Source organism: Oncorhynchus mykiss, chromosome 7, assembly GCF_057628025.1.
Source record: "Oncorhynchus mykiss isolate SJ-2025 chromosome 7, ASM5762802v1, whole genome shotgun sequence".
NCBI classification, from domain to species: Eukaryota; Metazoa; Chordata; class Actinopteri; order Salmoniformes; family Salmonidae; genus Oncorhynchus; species Oncorhynchus mykiss.
Genome location: NC_143028.1, coordinates 61,843,600 through 61,863,876, shown reverse-complemented (window position 1 = coordinate 61,863,876; position 20,277 = coordinate 61,843,600). Strand labels below are relative to the sequence as shown.

The following is a 20,277-nucleotide window of genomic DNA, read 5'->3' as shown; positions in this document are numbered from 1 at the left end:
GATCATTGATTGATAGCTATTTTCAACTTTTGCTGTAGATTCTAAAGCAGATTTAAGTAAACTGTGACTAGGCCACTCCAAGGACATTGTGTTGTCTTGGTAAGAAACTACAGTGTAAATTTGGCCTTTGTGTTTTAGGTTATTGTCCTGCTGAAAATTAAATTTGTCTTTTGGAAAGCAGACTGAACCAGGTTTCACTCTAGGATTTTGACTGTGCTTAGCTCTATTCCATTTATTTTTAACCTAAAAAAAATTCAGTCCTTGCCGATGACGGGCATACTCATAACATGATGCAGCCACCACCATGCTTAAAATTTGAAGTGGTACTCTGATGTGTTGTTGGATATTCCCCAAACAACATAACTTTATGTCCTGAATACAAAGCATGAAGTTCTTCGACACATTTTTGGCACTTTTATTTTAGTGTGTTATTGCAAACAAGATGCATGTTTTGTGTGTAGGCCAGTGACACATCTACATTTGAATACATTTCAAATTCAACCTGTAACACAATACATGGAAAAAGTAAAGGGGTGTGAAGGCACTATACGTCACAATATTAGCTGCACAAACCCAGGTAGCAACAGTTATGTTATATCATATTTACAGTGACATTCTCATGACCAGAGATGTCTCAAAGCTGTAAGTTAAGCATTTTCCGGGAAGGATCATTTTTACTCAGTTTGTTTCAACATAAGGGTTGGTGTTAATTACACAGGAAGTCTTTGGTCACACAGGAAGTCTTTGGTCACAGTTGCAGAAATAGGAAAATGTTTTAGAAGAATGAAACATGACATGCTATAATTCTAGCCAGCACTTGACATCATACGGTGTATTGGGAGGAGGTAAATGATTTCCTGAACATTTTATATGAAAGTTTGCCACAAGTGGACTCTGGAGGTGAGTACATAAATGTATTATGGTTAGAGCAAGGCATATGTCATGTCAAGGGTTTGTATATGTGCAGATTCCAATGCAAATGTTAGATATTACAGTAATGACATGGTTTCTTTAAATATATTTTTATTGGGGTTTTATAAATATATCTACACATGCATATTTACTACAATACTGCTGCATTACAATTCATAATACATATCATTTGCAATGACATGGTTTTAGCAACAAACTCCAGCACATACTTTTATTGGTTGAATTAAAAAACCCTCACCTTTAAAAAGCTAGATTATATCGAGAATTGGGGCAGGTACCGAGTAACTTCAGAAATTAGTTTCTTGAACATTTATATAAATATTTTTAAAATTCATGTTCAAGTGTCATGTTCTGTGTGTGATAGATACTCTTGTGGGTTTTCATATGGAAACAGGAAATGATGAATCAGACAGGTGTTTAAAATGGTGTTGTTGCAAACCTTTGTTTGCATCACTTACATTGATAACTCTGACTATTAATTTGTGCATTTAATGTAAATGTTGTATATTCTCCATAGCTTTTGTGGACATCATGTAATCCAGGTATCCTCGTGAAATGGCACAAGTGGGCTTTTCTCCCTTACAAAAATGTACCATGGTAGTACAATGAACAAAAACACCATTGTTTTGTACTAGCAGCATGTAGTGAAACATGAAAGCATGGTAGTTGTTTACAATGTATTATGGTGGTCTGTGCCCCACTGTTTGTTTCGGGTAAAGTGACCAAAAAATTTAATTTATGGACAACATTGACCACTAGCTCTGCAATTGCAAAGTGTAGGCCTAGTACCTTCTTAAACCTCCTTAGCTCATAGTGAAAAACCACAACATACATGGGAGCTGGATAGGGTATGGTGAGAAGAATGAAGGCAATCTGAAACCTTGAAGTGCTCACAGAACTTGTTTTGGTACTCACATCTGTCCCCCTGTGTTTCTGACCAAGTCGGAAGGTTAATGAAAAAATATCAAACACATTTTTGTACATTGAGTGCTAGTATAGAATTCTACAATCTAGTGAAGATATAATCTGATTTGGACAGGCAGTGTCACACCCGAAAAGTTTTTGAGGAAAGGTTGTTATTGTGGACCCATTTCGAGTATGATTGTATGCAAACTTTCTGTGCAAAGCTAACTTTCATCAAGGGCTTAGGTGATGTATAATTGGTTTCCTTTCTCTCTTTGTCAGTACTAATCCTAAACATATCGAATGTGACCGTTACGGACACTTCATAACATGATCAATGACTCACTAGTTAGCATCACTGCATAACGCGATCATGATAAAATCTTCATGCCCTTATTAATGCTTCTGAAGTGTGTTTATGTTAGCAAACAAGCTCGGGGCAATCTTTATCTGTGTGTGTGATCTATTTTGGGTGTCCTCGTGTTCTCATATGAACTGCAATCATGCATTGTTCTGCTAACTGGAGTATTGCATGTGATCACGGGGAGGAGGTATCATTTCATTGAGCCTGTGCTGGCAGATTAAAGGGTGTGAGATTAAGACAAAGCATGAGTTTATAAAAAATGTACTTTGAATTTAGTTGTTGTATGTTTATTCTGTTACTCCGTAAGTGATTGAAAATAACATTTAATATTTTAAATAAAACAGTCGAATGAAATTACTAAAACATTGTACATTTGAAATGGAGTGTAGTGTCATAATTTGCTGTCTGTCTTTTGAGACCCTGTCACATCGATAAAGCAGAATGTCACATCCATAACAACATTTTCCTTTAGTGTTATTATGAAAGTGCAAATATTTCTGTAATTGTTGAAGTATGCAGCACTTTAATTTGCAATGAAAATAGTTTTTCAATTAAAGAATTGCAAATGCATTTTTTGTGTGCACTTTTTTTGTGCACTTATGGTTGGTTAAGACGGGACCCACGAGTGCACTTTGATAGCCTATGCAATAACCATTCAAGATACTGGTGATTTCTTGGTTCTTTGAGGTACACTGCATTTTCAAATGAAAACAAAAGTATTATGATGATGTTTGGTGAAGAAATCTCGAGTATATAAATACGTATTTTGCACAGCGTCACATCCATAACGGTACATTTTCCTCTCTAGAGTACATATGTCAATTTTTATATTTTCATTGTTTTTGTATGACAATTTTTATATTTTCATTGTTGTTTTTGTGTGTACCCATGCCTTACTTTCAAAGTGGCTATTAATATTTGTAAGTTTTGTTCTTCCTTTACGTCACAGTGGTATTAGTTTTGTATTGTGTCTACATTTTCCCTGGCCTATAGGGGTTTACAAATATACACATTAACATTTAAATGTATGCCTGATAAGTCAATTCTGTTTTGTGTCCTAATGTCAAATCCATAACGCTGGAATTGCCCTGAAGATATAAAATAGTTTTATGTGGTGCTTCTCTCTTTACAGTTTTCAGTTGGCTTTCTCATTCAACTGACTCAGTGACTTCCAGGCAGGCCAGCGCGAGAACCACTTTAGAGTGAGAGTGCGTGAAGAAACCACAAGAGCGAGCGGGCCCAAACAAGTGCAACTGGAAACTTGGTTACAGGCTAGGTTTCCATCCAATTGGCGACAGATTTTCATGCGAATATAAAAAATTCTGCATAAAAACAATATTCATATTTTCCCATGAGAGATGTGTTTCCATCAAATTGACTAGTTGCAGATACAGTTCCATGTACCAAATAAAAAAAGTCCCATCCCATTTTCAACTCTACTGATGATTGGGTAGAGCCCAGATACAGTATAGCCAACATGATGAGATTATTATTATGGACAATAGAGCGAGATAATTTTTTATTGTCAAACGGCTGCTAAACATCGATTATCATATCACCAGAATAAAACCCTCAGAATAAGACCCTGGATATTTATTGGAAAGGAGCATCAAGCTCATCACCTTGCACTTTTACCACCCTGTGACATAGCTAAGGATTCGTTCTTTTCTCTCTCTCACAAAAGCACTGCACTGGGCATTAAATAGTCCTGTATTAGCAGAACTATATAACAAAAAAAAGTTTGTCAACATTTATTTAACTAGGCAAGTCAGTTAAGAACAAATTCTTATTTACAATGACAGCCTAGGAACAGTCAGTTAACTGCCTTGTTCAGGGGCAGAACTAGAGATTTTTACCTTGTCAGCTCAGGGATTCGATCTAGCAACCTTTCGGTTACTGGCCCAACACTCTAACCACTAGGGTTTACCGAAAAAAAGTTACGTTTCCATCAGGCCTGTAATTAAAAATGTTATCGGACATACTTTACTTGCATAAAAAATGTGGATGGAAACCTAGTAACAGTTATAAATCATTTGTGGACTGCAAATTGACCACAAGAATCCCAAACAGATATATTATTTGACAAAAACAGAATCATTTCAAACATTGATTACAGTTGGATACAATCACATATGATTTCTATTTATGTGTGCGAATACTTGGGAACATATTTCCAAAATTAAAATCACTTTGAGCTCATTTCCTTTTTTTGTTTTGTTGCTCAACTTGGAGTGCAAATAAAATCAATTCGACCCACGGGCCACCTATTGGGGAAACCTGGCCTACTGCATGAAGTTTGCACTTGTGTCAATAAAACACTATTTTTCTCAAAACCCTTTTTTTTACGCTAAAGTGTGTGTACATTACTGTATTTATATGTGGGTTATTGTTTTTCAACAGAAAAAGTAAAAAAATAGCTGGACTGCTTCTCTAAAAAGGTTGAGTGATGACAACATTCTTTTAGTGGTGCCTTCACAGTGAGTCATTTTATTCTGTAAAAAATGCAAGGAGCATATAATCCCCGGAAGCCTTTTAATTCCAGCGGGGTTTAGTGATTAACAATCTATTGTCTGTGTCGTGATATAGGAGGGACTTTGAAGAACCATGTCTGGCAAGAATTCAAGAAAAGTGAGAATGGGATCATCACGTCAACCACGTCAGAATCAAGATGAACATGAGACTAACAAAGATGATGATGGGTCCCAAATGTTGTCAAAGGAAAGGAAAGTAGTTGAAGTTGGGGCTGATTCAGTTTCAGTGATGCTCCAAACGGACCTTGTCTCATCAGATAACTTATCAACAATAACACAACAACACACAGAAATAAATAATCCACCATTAAATGACGTCACAGAGTCACATCTGTCTCAACCTGTAAACCCATATCTTCTAAAATCACTTGACACTGCAGGGAAGAGAAGGAAAATGGGGTCTACTCGTCAGAATAAAAGAAAGCCAGAGGAGACAGACTTTGGGGTGATACAAGACACCAAAACTGGAGACACAGAACAATCCCTAGAACTTCAGGCATCCATTGCAGTTGTGGAATCTGAGTCCCACCGCAAAGGAGAAGAGTGCCTGGGTCCTAAAGAAAGTGAAATGAACACTCAGAGCAGAAGTCAAAGTGAGTTTCTTTTGTTTGCTTCTAACACACTCAACCAACCGGATGACAGATGTAAAAAGGAAGTTGGTGAGGATACTGAACCTAGAACTAAAACTGTGATTAGTTATGGCACTGAACTGCTTCAAGATACTCTTGGAACCGAATCACTCTTGCATCTGCCCCTAGACCTTGCGGTAGAAGTTCATGGATTCGCTGCTGAACCCATAACAGAGGAGTTGAAGAAAGAGGAAGAGAGGAGGCAGGAAAGTGAGCATACCGAGGTGGAGTCCCCCACATTTCTCAGCTCTAGACAGTCGTTAGATCAATCCCTTGAGTCAGACACGTTAACCAACACAGAAGAGTTTGAGTCATTCAATAACACAATAATCCTCCAAAGTGGAGAAGGTGAAGAGAAACTTGAACCTGTTGTAAATGAGTCAGAATTGCAAGATGATATTAACTCTACTGGTCCAGGCAATCAGGAAACGTTGCACCAAAGAGATGAAGATGAGAACTTTGTTGATCTGATAGTTGAGGAAAACATAGTAATGGCAAATATAACTCCTTTTAGACAACCAGACCATGTAGAAAGCATTGAACCTGAACAAAGTGAGGATATGACCTGCTTTTTACAATCAACCCCCTCAGACAGCTCTTTGGGTCATGACAAAAGTGCTCAATCAGAATCCAGGAGAAGAAAGATGGGTTCAACTCGCAGGAATCCTAGAGGTAGACATGAGGAGGAAGAACATGGAGAGAGTAAGATGCATGAATATCGTTACCTTGATGATGAGGGAGAAGAGGTCATATTGGGAAAAGAAGAAATGTTTGGCATCGAAGAGACTGAGTTTGAAATATCTATGGAGCCTAAAGATAGTGCCAATGTAGACGAGAAAGAAGGAGAGCAGATGGAAAAGGAGAATTTCCAAACAGAGGAAGACACAGAAAACATAGGAGAGACAGGAAGGGGATTGGAAAGGGACATGGGAACAGTGGAAGGATCTGGTGTTGAAACATCGGAAGAGTCTCTGATGTTATTGGAACCAGAGCATGGAGCAGATGAGGAGAAGAAAGGAATGGAAGAAGAACGTCTGATTGAACCCACCCCTTTTGATCAATACATCGATTCATTTGGTATTGCAGATCAATTATATAACCAAGAGAAAGGGAACAGATTCACTGTAGACTCTGTCAATACAGAAACTGAGAGCAACAATGAAGCAAGCATGGCCCACAATGTTGACCCAATAGAGCCCTTCAGTGTTGGACTGGACCAATCAGGAGTCACTTTACTCAGAGAGGAAGAAGTTAGTGATTACACACTGCTTGTGAATAATTCTGAAGTGATCAAGTGCAGCCAAATAGCATATGATTGTGGTCTTACACTAGAGTCAGATGACACTTTCAGCACTGATCCCAAAATCTCTCCTAGTCAACTCAACCAAACTCCATACTCGGATGAAAGCCATAACTCTTTTCCCAATTCACTCTTACAGCAGAGTGTTCAGGACCAAGGTGATAACGCAGCAAACATCAACTCCAATCAGAGTCCTTCTCCGAGCAGGAGGAGAAAGATGGGGTCGACTCGTAGGCATCCTAGAGTTGTACAAAGAGAAGATGAGGACACAGAGGAGAAACAAGAAGTGGAAATAGAAAGCACAGAGATAGAAGACAAGAGAGAAAACACGGATGCAGTGGAAGGTTCTTGCATGGAGTTTGAAATGTTGATGGAATCTAAGGATGGAGCTGGTAATGAGAAGAATGAAGGAGAAGAGAGAAATGAGGAGACTGTCCTGACTGACCTCAGCTGTTCATTCAGTACTTCAAATCAAGAGGGAAGAAACATAGAGGCTGACAATATAGAAAGTGAGAGCCAATCAATTATAAAGGAACCAATGGCAACAAAACTCTTGCTTCTACGTGAAGTAGAGTTGACTCAGATTAGTCAAACTCTTCACAACACTTACCCTGATGTTCCTACTATAGAGTCATATGACTCCTACCTGACCGATGACACACTGAACTCAAATCCTGCCATCACTGGTTTGCAACACAAAGGAACATCATTGGAGGAAACACTTGATGAATCAAGAGGAAACACTGACTCCCCTCCAGATCCACCCTCACTGCAGAGTTCTCTTGGGTCAGAGGAAACAGCAGAGGTAGAATCCTACACTCCAGGGAGGAAAAGGAAGATCGGTTCCACTCGCAGCAAGTCTCATCCAGGTAGAAAAGGAGAGGAGAGAAGAGAGGAGGGACAGGAGGAGGAGAAAGGAGAAGACACAGATGTTATAGGAGAGGTGGGAGATGTCATTACAACAGCAGAAATGGATTCTAGCATAGAAAAGACTGAGCTTGTAGAGCTTGAGGAACTTCTAGAAAAAGTGACAGAGGAGCAGGCGATGGGAGACCCAGCGATCATAGTAGTGGAGGGAGAGGTCAACATAGTAGTAGAAGGAGAATCTGGCATCGAAAGGTCTGAGTTTGTAGAACATACAGAAAAAGTTAGAGTGGCGGAGGAGATAGAAGTAGAAGTGAAAATAGTCGCAGAGAGCGAGAGCAACCAAACTCCCTCTGACACAGCAGCTCTTACAGTAGAGGCCCAAGAGTCATGTGACATGGTTTGTATAGAGCCATATATAACATCACAATACCTGGAAGACAATAATCCCTCATTAAATGACCTCACAGAAATAAATCTGTCTCAAACTGAAAACCCATATCTGCTGGAATCACCTGACACTGCAAAGAAGAGAAGGAAAAGGGGTTCTACTCGTCGGAATAAAGGTAAACAAGCAGAGACAGACTTTGGGGAGAAACAAGACGCCAAAACTGGAGACACAGAAAAATCCCTACAACTTCAGGCATCCATTGCAGTTGTGGAATCCTGGTCCTACAGCAACACAGAAGAGCTCCTGGGTAAAAAGGAACGTGAAATGGACACTGAGTGTCTTTTGTTTGCTTCTAACACACTCGACAAACCGGATGACAGATGGAAAGAGGAAGTTGGTGAGGATATTGAACCTAGTAGTGAAGCTGTAGTTAGTTATAGCAGTGAATTGCTTCAAGATACTCTTGGAACCGAATCACTCTTGCATCTGCCCCTAGACCTTGCCTTGCAAGTTGTTCATGGATTAGCTGCTGAACCCATAACAGAGGAGTCGAAGAAAGAGGAAGAGAGGAGGCAGGAAAGTGAGCATACCGAGGTGGAGTCCCCCACATTTCTCAGCTCTAGACAGTCATTAGATCAATCCCTTGAGTCAGACACTTTAACCAACACAGAAGAGTTTGAGTCATTCAATAACACAATAATCCTCCAAAGTGGAGAAGGTGAAGAGAAACTTGAACCTGTTGTAAATGAGTCAGAATTGCAAGATGATATTAACTCTACTGGTCCAGGCAATCAGGAAACGTTGCACCAAAGAGATGAAGATGAGAACTTTGTTGATCTGATAGTTGAGGAAAACATAGTAATGGCAAATATAACTCCTTTTAGACAACCAGACCATGTAGAAAGCATTGAACCTGAACAAAGTGAGGATATGACCTGCTTTTTACAATCAACCCCCTCAGACAGCTCTTTGGGTCATGACAAAAGTGCTCAATCAGAATCCAGGAGAAGAAAGATGGGTTCAACTCGCAGGAATCCTAGAGGTAGACATGAGGAGGAAGAACATGGAGAGAGTAAGATGCATGGATATCGTTACCTTTATGATGAGGGAGAAGAGGTCATATTGGGAAAAGAAGAAATGTTTGGCATCGAAGAGACTGAGTTTGAAATATCTATGGAGCCTAAAGATAGTGCCAATGTAGACGAGAAAGAAGGAGAGCAGATGGAAAAGGAGAATTTCCAAACAGAGGAAGACACAGAAAACATAGGAGAGACAGGAAGGGGATTGGAAAGGGACATGGGAACAGTGGAAGGATCTGGTGTTGAAACATCGGAAGAGTCTCTGATGTTATTGGAACCAGAGCATGGAGCAGATGAGGAGAAGAAAGGAATGGAAGAAGAACGTCTGATTGAACCCACCCCTTTTGATCAATACATCGATTCATTTGGTATTGCAGATCAATTATATAACCAAGAGAAAGGCAACAGATTCACTGTAGACTCTGTCAATACAGAAACTGAGAGCAACAATGAAGCAAGCATGGCCCACAATGTTGACTCAATAGAGCCCTTCAGTGTTGGACTGGACCAATCAGGAGTCACTTTACTCAGAGAGGAAGAAGTTAGTGATTACACACTGCTTGTGAATAATTCTGAAGTGATCAAGTGCAGCCAAATAGCATATGATTGTGGTCTTACACTAGAGTCAGATGACACTTTCAGCACTGATCCCAAAATCTCTCCTAGTCAACTCAACCAAACTCCATACTCGGATGAAAGCCATAACTCTTTTCCCAATTCACTCTTACTGCAGAGTGTTCAGGACCAAGGTGATAACGCAGCAAACATCAACTCCAATCAGAGTCCTTCTCCGAGCAGGAGGAGAAAGATGGGGTCGACTCGTAGGCATCCTAGAGTTGTACAAAGAGAAGATGAGGACACAGAGGAGAAACAAGAAGTGGAAATAGAAAGCACAGAGATAGAAGACAAGAGAGAAAACACGGATGCAGTGGAAGGTTCTTGCATGGAGTTTGAAATGTTGATGGAATCTAAGGATGGAGCAGGTATTGAGAAGAATGAAGGAGAAGAGAGAAATGAGGAGACTCTCCTGACTGACCTCAGCTGTTCATTCAGTACTTCATATCAAGAGGGAAGAAACATAGAGGCTGACAATATAGAAAGTGAGAGCCAATCAATTATAAAGGAATCAATGGCAACAAAACTCTTGCTTCTACGTGAAGTAGAGTTGACTCAGATTAGTCAAACTCTTCACAACTCTTACCCTGATGTTCCTACTATAGAGTCATATGACTCCTACCTGACCGATGACACACTGAACTCAAATCCTGCCATCACTGGTTTGCAACACAAAGGAACATCATTGGAGGAAACACTTGATGAATCAAGAGGAAACACTGACTCCCCTCCAGATCCACCCTCACTGCAGAGTTCTCTTGGGTCAGAGGAAACAGCAGAGGTAGAATCCTACACTCCAGGGAGGAAAAGGAAGATCGGTTCCACTCGCAGCAAGTCTCATCCAGGTAGAAAAGGAGAGGAGAGAAGAGAGGAGGGACAGGAGGAGGAGAAAAGCGAAGACACAGATGTTATAGGAGAGGTGGGAGATGTCATTACAACAGCAGAAATGGATTCTAGCATAGAAAAGACTGAGCTTGTAGAGCTTGAGGAACTTCTAGAAAAAGTGACAGAGGAGCAGGCGATGGGAGACCCAGCGATCATAGTAGTGGAGGGAGAGGTCAACATAGTAGTAGAAGGAGAATCTGGCATCGAAAGGTCTGAGTTTGTAGAACATACAGAAAAAGTTAGAGTGGCGGAGGAGATAGAAGTAGAAGTGAAAATAGTTGCAGAGAGCGAGAGCAACCAAACTCCCTCTGACACAGCAGCTCTTACAGTAGAGGCCCAAGAGTCATGTGACATGGTTTGTATAGAGCCATATATAACATCACAATACCTGGAAGACAATAATCCCTCATTAAATGACCTCACAGAAATAAATCTGTCTCAAACTGAAAACCCATATCTGCTGGAATCACCTGACACTGCAAAGAAGAGAAGGAAAAGGGGTTCTACTCGTCGGAATAAAGGTAAACAAGCAGAGACAGACTTTGGGGAGAAACAAGACGCCAAAACTGGAGACACAGAAAAATCCCTACAACTTCAGGCATCCATTGCAGTTGTGGAATCCTGGTCCTACAGCAACACAGAAGAGCTCCTGGGTAAAAAGGAACGTGAAATGGACACTGAGTGTCTTTTGTTTGCTTCTAACACACTCGACAAACCGGATGACAGATGGAAAGAGGAAGTTGGTGAGGATATTGAACCTAGTAGTGAAGCTGTAGTTAGTTATAGCAGTGAATTGCTTCAAGATACTCTTGGAACCGAATCACTCTTGCATCTGCCCCTAGACCTTGCCTTGCAAGTTGTTCATGGATTAGCTGCTGAACCCATAACAGAGGAGTCGAAGAAAGAGGAAGAGAGGAGGCAGGAAAGTGAGCATACCGAGGTGGAGTCCCCCACATTTCTCAGCTCTAGACAGTCATTAGATCAATCCCTTGAGTCAGACACTTTAACCAACACAGAAGAGTTTGAGTCATTCAATAACACAATAATCCTCCAAAGTGGAGAAGGTGAAGAGAAACTTGAACCTGTTGTAAATGAGTCAGAATTGCAAGATGATATTAACTCTACTGGTCCAGGCAATCAGGAAACGTTGCACCAAAGAGATGAAGATGAGAACTTTGTTGATCTGATAGTTGAGGAAAACATAGTAATGGCAAATATAACTCCTTTTAGACAACCAGACCATGTAGAAAGCATTGAACCTGAACAAAGTGAGGATATGACCTGCTTTTTACAATCAACCCCCTCAGACAGCTCTTTGGGTCATGACAAAAGTGCTCAATCAGAATCCAGGAGAAGAAAGATGGGTTCAACTCGCAGGAATCCTAGAGGTAGACATGAGGAGGAAGAACATGGAGAGAGTAAGATGCATGGATATCGTTACCTTGATGATGAGGGAGAAGAGGTCATATTGGGAAAAGAAGAAATGTTTGGCATCGAAGAGACTGAGTTTGAAATATCTATGGAGCCTAAAGATAGTGCCAGTGTAGACGAGAAAGAAGGAGAGCAGATGGAAAAGGAGAATTTCCAAACAGAGGAAGACACAGAAAACATAGGAGACACAGGAAGGGGATTGGAAAGGGACATGGGAACAGTGGAAGGATCTGGTGTTGAAACATCGGAAGAGTCTCTGATGTTATTGGAACCAGAGCATGGAGCAGATGAGGAGAAGAAAGGAATGGAAGAAGAACGTCTGATTGAACCCACCCCTTTTGATCAATACATCGATTCATTTGGTATTGCAGATCAATTATATAACCAAGAGAAAGGCAACAGATTCACTGTAGACTCTGTCAATACAGAAACTGAGAGCAACAATGAAGCAAGCATGGCCCACAATGTTGACTCAATAGAGCCCTTCAGTGTTGGACTGGACCAATCAGGAGTCACTTTACTCAGAGAGGAAGAAGTTAGTGATTACACACTGCTTGTGAATAATTCTGAAGTGATCAAGTGCAGCCAAATAGCATATGATTGTGGTCTTACACTAGAGTCAGATGACACTTTCAGCACTGATCCCAAAATCTCTCCTAGTCAACTCAACCAAACTCCATACTCGGATGAAAGCCATAACTCTTTTCCCAATTCACTCTTACTGCAGAGTGTTCAGGACCAAGGTGATAACGCAGCAAACATCAACTCCAATCAGAGTCCTTCTCCGAGCAGGAGGAGAAAGATGGGGTCGACTCGTAGGCATCCTAGAGTTGTACAAAGAGAAGATGAGGACACAGAGGAGAAACAAGAAGTGGAAATAGAAAGCACAGAGATAGAAGACAAGAGAGAAAACACGGATGCAGTGGAAGGTTCTTGCATGGAGTTTGAAATGTTGATGGAATCTAAGGATGGAGCAGGTATTGAGAAGAATGAAGGAGAAGAGAGAAATGAGGAGACTCTCCTGACTGACCTCAGCTGTTCATTCAGTACTTCATATCAAGAGGGAAGAAACATAGAGGCTGACAATATAGAAAGTGAGAGCCAATCAATTATAAAGGAATCAATGGCAACAAAACTCTTGCTTCTACGTGAAGTAGAGTTGACTCAGATTAGTCAAACTCTTCACAACTCTTACCCTGATGTTCCTACTATAGAGTCATATGACTCCTACCTGACCGATGACACACTGAACTCAAATCCTGCCATCACTGGTTTGCAACACAAAGGAACATCATTGGAGGAAACACTTGATGAATCAAGAGGAAACACTGACTCCCCTCCAGATCCACCCTCACTGCAGAGTTCTCTTGGGTCAGAGGAAACAGCAGAGGTAGAATCCTACACTCCAGGGAGGAAAAGGAAGATCGGTTCCACTCGCAGCAAGTCTCATCCAGGTAGAAAAGGAGAGGAGAGAAGAGAGGAGGGACAGGAGGAGGAGAAAAGCGAAGACACAGATGTTATAGGAGAGGTGGGAGATGTCATTACAACAGCAGAAATGGATTCTAGCATAGAAAAGACTGAGCTTGTAGAGCTTGAGGAACTTCTAGAAAAAGTGACAGAGGAGCAGGCGATGGGAGACCCAGCGATCATAGTAGTGGAGGGAGAGGTCAACATAGTAGTAGAAGGAGAATCTGGCATCGAAAGGTCTGAGTTTGTAGAACATACAGAAAAAGTTAGAGTGGCGGAGGAGATAGAAGTAGAAGTGAAAATAGTTGCAGAGAGCGAGAGCAACCAAACTCCCTCTGACACAGCAGCTCTTACAGTAGAGGCCCAAGAGTCATGTGACATGGTTTGTATAGAGCCATATATAACATCACAATACCTGGAAGACAATAATCCCTCATTAAATGACCTCACAGAAATAAATCTGTCTCAAACTGAAAACCCATATCTGCTGGAATCACCTGACACTGCAAAGAAGAGAAGGAAAAGGGGTTCTACTCGTCGGAATAAAGGTAAACAAGCAGAGACAGACTTTGGGGAGAAACAAGACGCCAAAACTGGAGACACAGAAAAATCCCTACAACTTCAGGCATCCATTGCAGTTGTGGAATCCTGGTCCTACAGCAACACAGAAGAGCTCCTGGGTAAAAAGGAACGTGAAATGGACACTGAGTGTCTTTTGTTTGCTTCTAACACACTCGACAAACCGGATGACAGATGGAAAGAGGAAGTTGGTGAGGATATTGAACCTAGTAGTGAAGCTGTAGTTAGTTATAGCAGTGAATTGCTTCAAGATACTCTTGGAACCGAATCACTCTTGCATCTGCCCCTAGACCTTGCCTTGCAAGTTGTTCATGGATTAGCTGCTGAACCCATAACAGAGGAGTCGAAGAAAGAGGAAGAGAGGAGGCAGGAAAGTGAGCATACCGAGGTGGAGTCCCCCACATTTCTCAGCTCTAGACAGTCATTAGATCAATCCCTTGAGTCAGACACTTTAACCAACACAGAAGAGTTTGAGTCATTCAATAACACAATAATCCTCCAAAGTGGAGAAGGTGAAGAGAAACTTGAACCTGTTGTAAATGAGTCAGAATTGCAAGATGATATTAACTCTACTGGTCCAGGCAATCAGGAAACGTTGCACCAAAGAGATGAAGATGAGAACTTTGTTGATCTGATAGTTGAGGAAAACATAGTAATGGCAAATATAACTCCTTTTAGACAACCAGACCATGTAGAAAGCATTGAACCTGAACAAAGTGAGGATATGACCTGCTTTTTACAATCAACCCCCTCAGACAGCTCTTTGGGTCATGACAAAAGTGCTCAATCAGAATCCAGGAGAAGAAAGATGGGTTCAACTCGCAGGAATCCTAGAGGTAGACATGAGGAGGAAGAACATGGAGAGAGTAAGATGCATGGATATCGTTACCTTGATGATGAGGGAGAAGAGGTCATATTGGGAAAAGAAGAAATGTTTGGCATCGAAGAGACTGAGTTTGAAATATCTATGGAGCCTAAAGATAGTGCCAGTGTAGACGAGAAAGAAGGAGAGCAGATGGAAAAGGAGAATTTCCAAACAGAGGAAGACACAGAAAACATAGGAGAGACAGGAAGGGGGTTGGAAAGGGACATGGGAACAGTGGAAGGATCTGGTGTTGAAACATCGGAAGAGTCTCTGATGTTATTGGAACCAGAGCATGGAGCAGATGAGGAGAAGAAAGGAATGGAAGAAGAACGTCTGATTGAACCCACCCCTTTTGATCAATACATCGATTCATTTGGTATTGCAGATCAATTATATAACCAAGAGAAAGGCAACAGATTCACTGTAGACTCTGTCAATACAGAAACTGAGAGCAACATTGAAGCAAGCATGGCCCACAATGTTGACCCAATAGAGCCCTTCAGTGTTGGACTGGACCAATCAGGAGTCACTTTACTCAGGGAGGAAAAAGTTAGTGATTACACACTGCTTGTGAATAATTCTGAAGTGATCAATTGCAGCCAAATAGCATATGATTGTGGTCTTACACTAGAGTCAGATGACACTTTCAGCACTGATCCCAAAATCTCTGCTAGTCAACTCATCCAAACTCCATGTATGGAAATCACTAACCCCTTTCTCAAACCATTATTTTCGCAGAGTATTCAGGGTAATGAGGGTGGTGCAAACACTGACCCCAATACCACAGGGGGACTGGACACATCAGAGGTCATGTTACTCAGCGAGGAGGAAATGAGTGATCATGTGCCGCTTGTAAATGAAGTGAGTGTCAGTAGCCAAATGACATATGATGATAGAACTCTCACAACAGAGCCCTGCCAAACAGATGAGGCTTTGAGCACTGATCCCAATATCTCTGCTAGTCAACTCAACCAAACTCCATACTCGGATGAAAGCCATAACTCTTTTCCCAATTCACTCTTACTGCAGAGTGTTCAGGACCAAGGTGATAACGCAGCAAACATCAACTCCAATCAGAGTCCTTCTCCGAGCAGGAGGAGAAAGATGGGGTCGACTCGTAGGCATCCTAGAGTTGTACAAAGAGAAGATGAGGACACAGAGGAGAAACAAGAAGTGGAAATAGAAAGCACAGAGATAGAAGACAAGAGAGAAAACACGGATGCAGTGGAAGGTTCTTGCATGGAGTTTGAAATGTTGATGGAATCTAAGGATGGAGCAGGTATTGAGAAGAATGAAGGAGAAGAGAGAAATGAGGAGACTCTCCTGACTGACCTCAGCTGTTCATTCAGTACTTCATATCAAGAGGGAAGAAACATAGAGGCTGACAATATAGAAAGTGAGAGCCAATCAATTATAAAGGAATCAATGGCAACAAAACTCTTGCTTCTACGTGAAGTAGAGTTGACTCAGATTAGTCAAACTCTTCACAACTCTTACCCTGATGTTCCTACTATAGAGTCATATGACTCCTACCTGACCGATGACACACTGAACTCAAATCCTGCCATCACTGGTTTGCAACACAAAGGAACATCATTGGAGGAAACACTTGATGAATCAAGAGGAAACACTGACTCCCCTCCAGATCCACCCTCACTGCAGAGTTCTCTTGGGTCAGAGGAAACAGCAGAGGTAGAATCCTACACTCCAGGGAGGAAAAGGAAGATCGGTTCCACTCGCAGCAAGTCTCATCCAGGTAGAAAAGGAGAGGAGAGAAGAGAGGAGGGACAGGAGGAGGAGAAAAGCGAAGACACAGATGTTATAGGAGAGGTGGGAGATGTCATTACAACAGCAGAAATGGATTCTAGCATAGAAAAGACTGAGCTTGTAGAGCTTGAGGAACTTCTAGAAAAAGTGACAGAGGAGCAGGCGATGGGAGACCCAGCGATCATAGTAGTGGAGGGAGAGGTCAACATAGTAGTAGAAGGAGAATCTGGCATCGAAAGGTCTGAGTTTGTAGAACATACAGAAAAAGTTAGAGTTGCGGAGGAGATAGAAGTAGAAGTGAAAATAGTTGCAGAGAGCGAGAGCAACCAAACTCCCTCTGACACAGCAGCTCTTACAGTAGAGGCCCAAGAGTCATGTGACATGGTTTGTATAGAGCCATATATAACATCACAATACCTGGAAGACAATAATCCCTCATTAAATGACCTCACAGAAATAAATCTGTCTCAAACTGAAAACCCATATCTGCTGGAATCACCTGACACTGCAAAGAAGAGAAGGAAAAGGGGTTCTACTCGTCGGAATAAAGGTAAACAAGCAGAGACAGACTTTGGGGAGAAACAAGACGCCAAAACTGGAGACACAGAAAAATCCCTACAACTTCAGGCATCCATTGCAGTTGTGGAATCCTGGTCCTACAGCAACACAGAAGAGCTCCTGGGTAAAAAGGAACGTGAAATGGACACTGAGTGTCTTTTGTTTGCTTCTAACACACTCGACAAACCGGATGACAGATGGAAAGAGGAAGTTGGTGAGGATATTGAACCTAGTAGTGAAGCTGTAGTTAGTTATAGCAGTGAATTGCTTCAAGATACTCTTGGAACCGAATCACTCTTGCATCTGCCCCTAGACCTTGCCTTGCAAGTTGTTCATGGATTAGCTGCTGAACCCATAACAGAGGAGTCGAAGAAAGAGGAAGAGAGGAGGCAGGAAAGTGAGCATACCGAGGTGGAGTCCCCCACATTTCTCAGCTCTAGACAGTCATTAGATCAATCCCTTGAGTCAGACACTTTAACCAACACAGAAGAGTTTGAGTCATTCAATAACACAATAATCCTCCAAAGTGGAGAAGGTGAAGAGAAACTTGAACCTGTTGTAAATGAGTCAGAATTGCAAGATGATATTAACTCTACTGGTCCAGGCAATCAGGAAACGTTGCACCAAAGAGATGAAGATGAGAACTTTGTTGATCTGATAGTTGAGGAAAACATAGTAATGGCAAATATAACTCCTTTTAGACAACCAGACCATGTAGAAAGCATTGAACCTGAACAAAGTGAGGATATGACCTGCTTTTTACAATCAACCCCCTCAGACAGCTCTTTGGGTCATGACAAAAGTGCTCAATCAGAATCCAGGAGAAGAAAGATGGGTTCAACTCGCAGGAATCCTAGAGGTAGACATGAGGAGGAAGAACATGGAGAGAGTAAGATGCATGGATATCGTTACCTTTATGATGAGGGAGAAGAGGTCATATTGGGAAAAGAAGAAATGTTTGGCATCGAAGAGACTGAGTTTGAAATATCTATGGAGCCTAAAGATAGTGCCAATGTAGACGAGAAAGAAGGAGAGCAGATGGAAAAGGAGAATTTCCAAACAGAGGAAGACACAGAAAACATAGGAGAGACAGGAAGGGGGTTGGAAAGGGACATGGGAACAGTGGAAGGATCTGGTGTTGAAACATCGGAAGAGTCTCTGATGTTATTGGAACCAGAGCATGGAGCAGATGAGGAGAAGAAAGGAATGGAAGAAGAACGTCTGATTGAACCCACCCCTTTTGATCAATACATCGATTCATTTGGTATTGCAGATCAATTATATAACCAAGAGAAAGGCAACAGATTCACTGTAGACTCTGTCAATACAGAAACTGAGAGCAACATTGAAGCAAGCATGGCCCACAATGTTGACCCAATAGAGCCCTTCAGTGTTGGACTGGACCAATCAGGAGTCACTTTACTCAGGGAGGAAAAAGTTAGTGATTACACACTGCTTGTGAATAATTCTGAAGTGATCAATTGCAGCCAAATAGCATATGATTGTGGTCTTACACTAGAGTCAGATGACACTTTCAGCACTGATCCCAAAATCTCTGCTAGTCAACTCATCCAAACTCCATGTATGGAAATCACTAACCCCTTTCTCAAACCATTATTTTCGCAGAGTATTCAGGGTAATGAGGGTGGTGCAAACACTGACCCCAATACCACAGGGGGACTGGACACATCAGAGGTCATGTTACTCAGCGAGGAGGAAATGAGTGATCATGTGCCGCTTGTAAATGAAGTGAGTGTCAGTAGCCAAATGACATATGATGATAGAACTCTCACAACAGAGCCCTGCCAAACAGATGAGGCTTTGAGCACTGATCCCAATATCTCTGCTAGTCAACTCAACCAAACTCCATACTCGGATGAAAGCCATAACTCTTTTCCCAATTCACTCTTACTGCAGAGTGTTCAGGACCAAGGTGATAACGCAGCAAACATCAACTCCAATCAGAGTCCTTCTCCGAGCAGGAGGAGAAAGATGGGGTCGACTCGTAGGCCTCCTAGAGTTGTACAAAGAGAAGAGGAGGACACAGAGGAGAAACAAGAAGTGGAAATAGAAAGCACAGAGATAGAAGACAAGAGAGAAAACATGGATGCAGTGGAAGGTTCTTGCATGGAGTTTGAAATGTTGATGGAATCTAAGGATGGAGCTGGTAATGAGAAGAATGAAGGAGAAGAGAGAAATGAGGAAACTTTCCTGACTGACCTCAGCTGTTCATTCAGTACTTCAAATCAAGAGGGAAGAAACATAGAGGCTGACAATATAGAGAGTGAGAGCCAATCAATTATAAATCATTCAATGACAGCAAAACTCATGCTTCTACATCAATCAGATTTCTCTGAGATTTGGGAAACTCTTCACAACCCTGATGTTCCTAATCTTGAGTCCCACTTGACTGATGACACACTGATTTCAACAGAAAAAGTTAGAGAGGTGGAGATAGAAGTTGAAGTGAATACAGTCATGGAGAGCGAGAGCAGCCAAACTGACACAGCTGCTCTTACAGTAGAGGCCCAAGAGTCAGGTGACATGGTTTGTATAGACCCTCACATCTCTGCTATTCAACATACCCAAACAGCAGACATGGAACAATGTCTGTTAACACAAAGTAATAGCCCCAGTCTTCCTTCGAAATCATCTCTGTCTCTGAGTTCCCAATCTCACGAGGATGTTGGTGAATCCAAAGCAACAGGGAAGAGAAGAAAGATGGGCTTTACTCATCAGACACAGGGAGGACTCCACGCAGAGGATGAGAAGCAGGAGACAGGAGAAAATATAACAGAGGCAGAGGTCAGAGCGGAAACCATTGGAAATCCAGAAGTCAATGATGTTTTGGAAAGATTTCAAGAGGAGCGCAGGGCTGAAGCTGTCAGTCTGGAGGACCAACAGGAGATACAGAGCACAGAGAAGGAGACAATACTCATAGAGGTACTTTGGCTTTCCTTACAAATGGCTTCACTTATTTTATTGAACTCATAGCATTCTTGACGTGTACAAACATCCCGCGGCTGAGTACTTGAGGATTTTTGAGTATTCAACATTTTATGATAAATAGCTGCAGTGATGTCACAACTGAAATTGTTCATATACTGTAAGTCTGA

General features: G+C 41.6%; 1 protein-coding gene across 2 annotated transcripts in view; it reads left to right on the top strand.

Moving 5' to 3' along the window:
• The first annotated feature begins 670 nt into the window (after positions 1-670).
• LOC110528322 (uncharacterized) overlaps positions 671-20,277 on the top strand; it is a 23,799-nt gene continuing 4,192 nt past the window's right edge. For both annotated transcript variants that reach the window (XM_090241651.1, XM_036983902.2), the window contains exons 1-2: positions 671-900; positions 4,787-20,104. In XM_090241651.1, coding sequence (XP_090097777.1) covers positions 4,805-20,104 — 15,300 coding nt within the window. In that variant the 5' untranslated portion in view covers positions 671-900; positions 4,787-4,804. The remainder of the gene's footprint in view (positions 901-4,786; positions 20,105-20,277) is intronic.